Genomic DNA, 8,427 nt, shown 5'->3' on the forward strand with positions numbered 1-8,427 from the left:
ATACATTTTAAAGACTTTAAGAAAGCCGAAGAAACAGGAAAAAGAGTTAAAACTCCTAAAACAAAGGCATTCCACAAAAGTAGTTTCTATAAATGAGTTCTATAAAGCATTATGTTAAAGTATTACGAGCAGAAGAATAAAATCCCAAGTTTGAGAGAGCCGAGCAGAGTTTCAAGGGGGAATAGAAACATTTCGAAAAATTTTGGAAGGGATGGGAATTAATTTCAAACAACGTAGGATATAACAGAAATATCCTAACTGAACATCCCGACTTTGTTGCAAAGAATGCGGAATGCTTGACGACAATCAGAAATAATGGAAAGGTGCCAAATACACAAGTGCCGGCCTGGGTGGCCGTGCGGTTCTAGGCGCTTCCGTCCGGAACCGCGAGACTGCTATGGTCGCAGGTTCGAATCCTGCCTCGGGCATGGATGTGTGTGATGTCCTTAGGTTAGTTAGGTTTAAGTAGTTGTAAGTTCTAGGGGACTGATGACCTCAGATGTTAAGTCCCATAGTTCTCAGAGCCAAATACACAAGTGGTATTCACGGATGAAAGGTGGATGTATATCTTTGTACCATGAAAAACTGCTTGCAGAATGAGAAAGTTCCAGATGTAATTATTATTAGCAGTGGAGGCCAGAGAGTACTTGTTGTCCACGCTGGCCGAGGAACAGGATTCCTAGAGGGAGCACATTTAATTGTGATTTTAAATCACATCGAGATGTTATGAATGAGGAAGTATATCACAAATGGTTAGAAGAGAAATTTATTCCTAATATCCCAGTTGGTAGCAACGTTGTTCTTCATAACGCATTTGTATCATACAGTCCACACAAATAAAGCCCCCACAACTGCAACTCGCGAAAAGGGTAACTTAATGACTTATACATAACAAAATCTGCCCTAAACCATGCTTAACAAGAAATGAGCTTTTGCAAATTCTGCGTTATAATAAGCCAAACCTTAAGAAGATGCCGTTTTGTATATGTTGTTCCGACGCTCCCACCATACTACGGTACTGTGTTTTGAAAACCACAGAGTTAATATGGAATAAGATGAAATGAAAATTTGCAGAAAAACTTTATTCCATTACTTTAACTACCCAAAAAATATAACCATAGTGTCTTTATGTAAGATTATCCAGAATGATTGGTTGAAAGCTTGCAAACAAGTACAGTGAATTTAAAATGGATATTGGCGCAGAGATGGCATAATAAAAGCTATAGAGAATATAATAATCAATGCCGGTCAGGAGAGTGAAGATGAATATGCAGCACACGACGACGTAACTGAGGTTGGAACTGCCAGGGCGGATGAAATTGGAATGCATTCCTGGTAAAGAAATGCAGCAGATAAAGAATTTGGCGTCTACCGCTTCTGTGATATACCACCCCCTTCATGACGCTAGTCACCAAGCTTAGTGCAGTTTCGATTGCTTAGATGTAATTCTACCGTTCTTCCTTCCCTCGGCAAACTCGATGACGCGCTGACCGACCGAAGCAGCAAGGGGAAGGAAGTGATGTGTCACAATATTTTTAATACACTAGAAATATTGCTGAAAAAAAGTTTTAATACGTTAGACAACAGAGATACGTCTACAACGGCAGTAAAAAAGTGAGTAATTGTAAGATACTCATAAGATGCCCCTTTATTTTACAGTGTAGTAAACTGCATGTTAGTTCTAAAACGACATCTTGCAAGAGTCCGGAGGAACGACAGAAGTGTCACGTATCGGACTTTGTACGCACAATTATAAGAGCGGTTGGCCTCAATAGTTTCTAAGATATCAACTCTGGAAGATCCGGAGGAACGGTGGAATTCTCGCGTATTGGACTTTGTACAGGCAATTACGACCTGTTGACCTCGTGACGCAGCACTCTAGCGCGGAGTAACATTTCATGGAACTCGCAGTGCCTCAGCACCAAGGCTGGGTCCAGGTGCCTGTTTAAAAAGCGCCGCCGTCCACTCTTTCCGCACACTGCACAGCCTCTCTGATCCAGCCAGACGCAACTCCCCACCATGTCCCGTTCCACTTTTGTTGTCCTCGCCGCCGTGCCGGCGCTGGTCGCCGCGGAGAACCGCCTGCTCTCGCAGCTGGACAACATCGACGTGGACGAGGTGCTGGCAGATCCGGCCAGGGTTGACGCCGCCGTCAACTGCTTCCTCAGCGACGCCGACCAGGACTGCAACGTCCGCTCCAAAGTCGTTAAAAGTGAGTCTCTCTCCTCCAAACCACAAACACACTTTCATTAAATATGTTTTTCTGTTGAAACAGAAGCTCTTTGGTGATCATTTCCAGTACTTCTGATTATGTTTCCTTGATGACCTTGTACGATACAACAACATACCCACGCTTACATTGCAAATTGCAATGCTGCCGTAACTGCACAAAAAATCGTAAAACGAACTAGTAATGTTGTATCCAAATTATCTGATATTTATTGAAACTGTTCTCAAATGCATAGCCATAGGTTTTACAGCTTGGTAAATCTTTAATCTGTTCCTGATAAGGCAGTAAAATATTTAATTCCAATGAAATTTGTGAAGAATTTCCTGTCAACATAGGAAAAAGTTAATCCCATTTTGACTTACAAAAGTGGACAGTGTAAACGCTTGCTTACACTACTCCGGAAGCTGGTTGGACCATCACATCGTTCACTGCTGGTGCTAAATTCCTGTCTTTCTTTCGTGTACTGGCTCACAAAGTCGCTTAATGGGGTGTTCTGTACATGATCTTGATAAAAGATAGTGTTTTTCCATTAGATAATGGAAGTGAAGAGAAGCAGGAACCAAACTGAAGGACTGTCTCCGGTTTTATCCCTGATACGTGGATTTTTGATGCTTACTAAGGTACCTAAACTCAACACCAGAGTTGCACAATGGGCTTCCAAAATAATCAGATGGTTTCGTTTATTGGACGCCAAGTTTGTGTGAAGAATACATAAAAATTAATTTTAAAGCTTGCATTAGATGCAGTAGTTCGCTTAGACGTTAATTTGAATGTAATATAATTATTAACAATCACATTCGTTTATTATCAAATGAAACAATGTGGTTCCCGAGACCTTTTCAGGTCTAAAGCATACAATTTATATATGTAGATTGAAGTACGAATGAAAATTTGTACCAAAACCAGAATTCTAATACGGTCTCCTGCTCAGTAGGCAGAGGCGTTAACCATTACGCCACCCTGACGCTGCAGCTTTGCACAACTGCACAGACTACCCTAGCACCCCTCCCTCCTCAATCCAAATTCTCATTCACGCCTCGGCTCACTTGGTATTCCTCCTAAACACGAACACCATTTCAGATCCTCTCCAATTGTTTTGGATTAGCACCTCAACAGTGAACGAAAAAGGGGGTTCTAGCCTGAAATCCAGGCACAAGTGGTTTGAATCAATTGAAACAATATGCTTCCCCCAGTCCTTTTCAACTCTCGAACATCTGTGATGTATATACGGTGACTGTAACAACGAATGAAAATTTATACCAAGGCCGGGATTTCCACATGGGTCTCCCTCTCGCTAGGCAGATGCGATAACCACTATGCCACCATGGTACAGTGTATTTGTACAAAATTGATTTATGTTTTGTTAGCTCTGATTTTACTATATAGAGGTTATTTTGCAAAAAATATTATTTCAGTGCTTTCTTCTGAGTTAAGGACTAAAAAAGCTGCACATATCATGAGGAAAATAAGTTGATTCGTGAAGCCATAGTCTTGTTTACAAAATGCTAAGCCCACCAAAAAGAAAGGAAAAGTGTATCTATGCGAAAAAGCAGACAACAATTCGCTTGACGCCTTCCTGAGAGACAATTTTCGCTCCTTCTAAATGAACAATGTAAATTTAGACAAGATGTGGCTCCAATTCAAAGAAACAATATCGACAGAAATGGATTTGCACAGAATAAATTAGTTGCGTTCAACGATCTCTAAAAGCGGTAGGTTACATTTGCTGTCGAAAGCGTCTTTTGTTTATCCGTATTTAAGGTTCGCAGTTATTGTTGTGGTCTTCATTACAAAGACTGGTTTGATTGTAGGTCTTCCACTAATACGTTCTGTGCAAGCCTCATATCTATTTAACTACTTCAGCCTACATCAATTTGAACCAGCTTAGTGTATTTGTGGCTAGATCTCCCTCTAGAATTTTTATGTCCATACTTCCCTCCAGGATGTCTCTTATCAATCGCTCCCTTCTTTTGTGAAACCGTGCTATAAAATGTATTTTCTCTCATTCCATTCTGTACTTCCTCATTAGTTATTCCATCAGTTTATCTAATCTTCAGCATTCTTCTGTAACATCACATTTCGAAAGCTTCTATCATCTTCTGGTATGGGTTGTTTATCATCCACGTTTCATTCCCATGCAGTTCTGAACTACATAAATATAAACCTAGAAAAAGATTTTATAGCTCTGATTTATATCATATTAACAAACTCCTCTCCTTCAAAAAAATTTTCTTGCTACTGCCGGTCTAAATTTTATACCACACTCTAGCAATCGCCAGTTAAGTTGCTGCCCAAATAGCAAAATTCAGCTACTACTTTTATTGTGTCCTTTCCAAATCTATTTCTTTCAGCTTTGTCTGGCTTAATTCGACTGAATTCCATTATCCGTGTTTTACTTTTGTTGCTGTTAATCTTACAATGTCTTTTCAAGGCAGTATCTATTTCGTACGAATGCTCCTCCAAGTCCGTTTTCGCCTCTTCTAGAATTGCGTCATCGGCAAACTTAAGAGTTTTTATCTCATCCCCATGAACTTTAGCTACTTTTCCAAATTTCTTCTTGGTATTGTTTGCTCAATGGATAGGTAGAATAATATCAGGGATAGGGTACAGATTTCACTCAAACACTTCTCAACTACGGCATCTTTTTCATGTCTTATAACTTTTATAACTGCAGAGTGTACAAGTTATAAACAAATTTTCGCTCACTGTATTTCATCTCTACTACCTTCAAAGTTTCGAAGATAGTGCAGCAAATTTTGTTAAAGGATTTCTGTAAATAGCACTAACAGTTAAACTTTACTATCAAATATCTATTACCTGTTTTGTTATTGCACTGACATCAGATTAAAGTTATCATTCAATATCCTGCCGAAATTATGGAGTAGGAAGAGTTTTATATATGATTTAATGTATGTTTATTGGTAACAGGCCTGATTGCCGAGATGGTGAAAACCAACTGCGGCGAGTGTTCAGAAGGGCAGAAGGCTGGTGTCGCCAAATTTCTGGGGTTCATCTCGAAGAATAAGCCAGAAGAGATGAAGCAGCTGCTCACCAAATACGACCCCAACGGTGAGGCTCTCGCCAAGTACGGCGACAGCTGGAGGCAGAAGGGCATCAGCGTGTGATGAAGACGTCTCTCACCCACACCGTAGGAGAGAACACTCATTACTCTTTACTTTCTGTGAATCGTTGTATGTTAAATAAAACGAAATTCTACATTATGATTGTAAACCCTTTCTGCTGTAACCGTACCTGTGGTCAATAAATTCGAAAACAGTGTTTGGTAAACTTTCAGGCCATTGCTCTACAAGTTGATTAGCTGTACTACGTTCAGTCACACCTTTAAGCCCATTACTGCTGAGTATAAGGTATACCTGTTACTATTTTAGTTTACCTAAGAAAAGAGCAATTATTGTCTCTGCATGCCTCTGCCGATGAAAAATGTCCTAACAGTGACATTCGTATTTGTGTATTGTAACTTTCACCATCACAATCGCCACGGGGAAAACCAGCCTACACGTTTGACAGTAATCATCACAAAACAAGCCTCAGTCGACAGCAATTTGCGATTAACGAGAGTAGAGACATACAACACTCGCATCTGGGAGGATGTCGGGTCATATTCCCATCCGACCATTGAGATATGTCTCCCGCTGGTTCCCTACATCTCTTACGACAAGTACCCAAATTGTTCGTTTGAAAAGGACACGGCGATGTCTCTTCATATCCTTCACCACTTCGAACTTGAGCTCAGTCTCTAATGCTGTTGTAGTCGACGGATTGCTAAACCCTAATCTTTTTCCGTTGCGTTTCACCATTCTCATAACAGGTTTATGTATCAATTTTCATCCCAAACGCTTTGATTCTCTCCTTTTCTGGTTTTCCCACAGCCCACTTTAAGAGACAGCGAAGAACACAGAAACTGAGCAAATCATTGGGATACACGCCTCGGTGGACTAAAATGACGGCGACCGCTTTCTGTAAGCGGCAAATCCGGGGTCGAGTCCCAGCCCCGCACTAATTTTCATGTGTCGTTAATAAAAGGTACAGGTGACGTGAAACTGTTTCAGCAATTTGCGACCCAATTTCGTAATAAAATAGCTGTGAACTGTCAAACACTGTCTTTCCCTTCAGACAAGTGTGCAAACTTGGACAGTCTAATGTAGTATATACAGACACTATAACTACAGACTATGTGTAAATGAAAAAATTAAAATGCAAATGGTGCTGGTATTGTATTGAAAATCAATGTTACAGTTGCGAAACTGGGACCAGGGTGCTCCGTATGGCGGGCAAGAAATTATTTTGAAACGTCCTCTGGGACACGTCGAGGTGGCTCTGAGGACTATGGGACTCAACTTCTGAGGTCATCAGTCCAATAGAACTTAGAACTTCTTAAACCTAACTAACCTAACGATATCACACACATCCATGCCCGAGGCAGGATTCGAACCTGCAACCGTAGCGGTCGCGCGGTTTCAGACTGTAGCGCCTAGAACCGCTCGGCCAACCCGGATTGCAGGTGGTGTCCTTTCTGCCTTCGAGACTTCGTGAAGCTGAGTATTAATCAAGTGTTCGGGATCTTCATCAAATAGGATTAAAGAAAAATGTTGTAGCATTTTCTTTGTTTTCCTTTATTGTTATTTCACACCCTTCGCCCCCTATGGGCTGGGGGTGACCTGTCAGCAGTACATTTCTCCGTTCTTCAGCCAAGAAAATTGAAACAATTTGCAGCGACAAATAAAAACAAAATTTGCTGTGGTATTTAATTTTAAATTAAAAATTTTAGATGGACAGTTAAAAAAACGGAAAATTTGTATGTTTTAGAAACACATACTAAGAAGTTGAAGCTACACTCCTGGAAATGGAAAAAAGAACACACTGACACCAGTGTGTCAGACCCACCATACTTGCTCCGAACACTGCGAGAGGGCTGTACAAGCAATGATCACACGCACGGCACAGCGGACACACCAGGAACCGCGGTGTTGGCCGTCGAATGGCGCTAGCTGCGCAGCATTTGTGCACCGCCGCCGTCAGTGTCAGCCAGTTTGCCGTGGCATACGGAGCTCCATCGCAGTCTTTAACACTGGTAGCATGCCGCGACAGCGTGGACGTGAACCGTATGTGCAGTTGACGGACTTTGAGCGAGGGTGTATAGTGGGCATGCGGGAGGCCGGGTGGACGTACCGCCGAATTGCTCAACACGTGGGGCGTGAGGTCTCCACAGTACATCGATGTTGTCGCCAGTGGTCGGCGGAAGGTGCACGTGCCCGTCGACCTGGGACCGGACCGCAGCGACGCACGGATGCACGCCAAGACCGTAGGATCGTACGCAGTGCCGTAGGGGACCGCACCGCCACTTCCCAGCAAATTAGGGACACTGTTGCTCCTGGGGTATCGGCGAGGACCATTCGCAACCGTCTCCATGAAGCTGGGCTACGGTCCCGCACACCGTTAGGCCGTCTTCCGCTCACGCCCCAACATCGTGCAGCCCGCCTCCAGTGGTGTCGCGACAGGCGTGAATGGAGGGACGAATGGAGACGTGTCGTCTTCAGCGATGAGAGTCGCTTCTGCCTTGGTGCCAATGATGGTCGTATGCGTGTTTGGCGCCGTGAAGGTGAGCGCCACAATCAGGACTGCATACGACCGAGGCACACAGGGCCAACACCCGGCATCATGGTGTGGGGATCGATCTCCTACACTGGCCGTACACCACTGGTGATCGTCGAGGGGACACTGAATAGTGCACGGTACATCCAAACCGTCATCGAACCCATCGTTCGACCATTCCTAGACCGGGAAGGGAACTTGCTGTTCCAACAGGACAATGCACGTCCGCATGTATCCCGTGCCACCCAACGTGCTCTAGAAGGTGTAAGTCAACTACCCTGGCCAGCAAGATCTCCGGATCTGTCCCCCATTGAGCATGTTTGGGACTGGATGAAGCGTCGTCTCACGCGGTCTGCACGTCCAGCACGAACGCTGGTCCAACTGAGGCGCCAGGTGGAAATGGCATGGCAAGCCGTTCCACAGGACTACATCCAGCATCTCTACGATCGTCTCCATGGGAGAATAGCAGCCTGCATTGCTGCGAAAGGTGGATATACACTGTACTAGTGCCGACATTGTGCATGCTCTGTTGCCTGTGTCTATGTGCCTGTGGTTCTGTCAGTGTGATCATGTGATGTATCTGA

At 43.4% G+C, this 8,427-nt stretch overlaps 1 protein-coding gene across 1 annotated transcript; it reads left to right on the forward strand.

Moving 5' to 3' along the window:
* The first annotated feature begins 1,960 nt into the window (after positions 1–1,960).
* On the forward strand, positions 1,961–5,518 carry LOC124798598 (ejaculatory bulb-specific protein 3-like). The gene is made up of 2 exons (XM_047262066.1): positions 1,961–2,212; positions 5,159–5,518. Exons 1-2 carry the CDS (start codon positions 2,020–2,022, stop codon positions 5,353–5,355), a joined length of 390 nt encoding a protein of 129 aa, XP_047118022.1. The 5' UTR covers positions 1,961–2,019; the 3' UTR covers positions 5,356–5,518.
* Positions 5,519–8,427: the final 2,909 nt, after the last annotated feature.

Source organism: Schistocerca piceifrons, chromosome 5, assembly GCF_021461385.2.
Source record: "Schistocerca piceifrons isolate TAMUIC-IGC-003096 chromosome 5, iqSchPice1.1, whole genome shotgun sequence".
Taxonomy (NCBI): Eukaryota; Metazoa; Arthropoda; class Insecta; order Orthoptera; family Acrididae; genus Schistocerca; species Schistocerca piceifrons.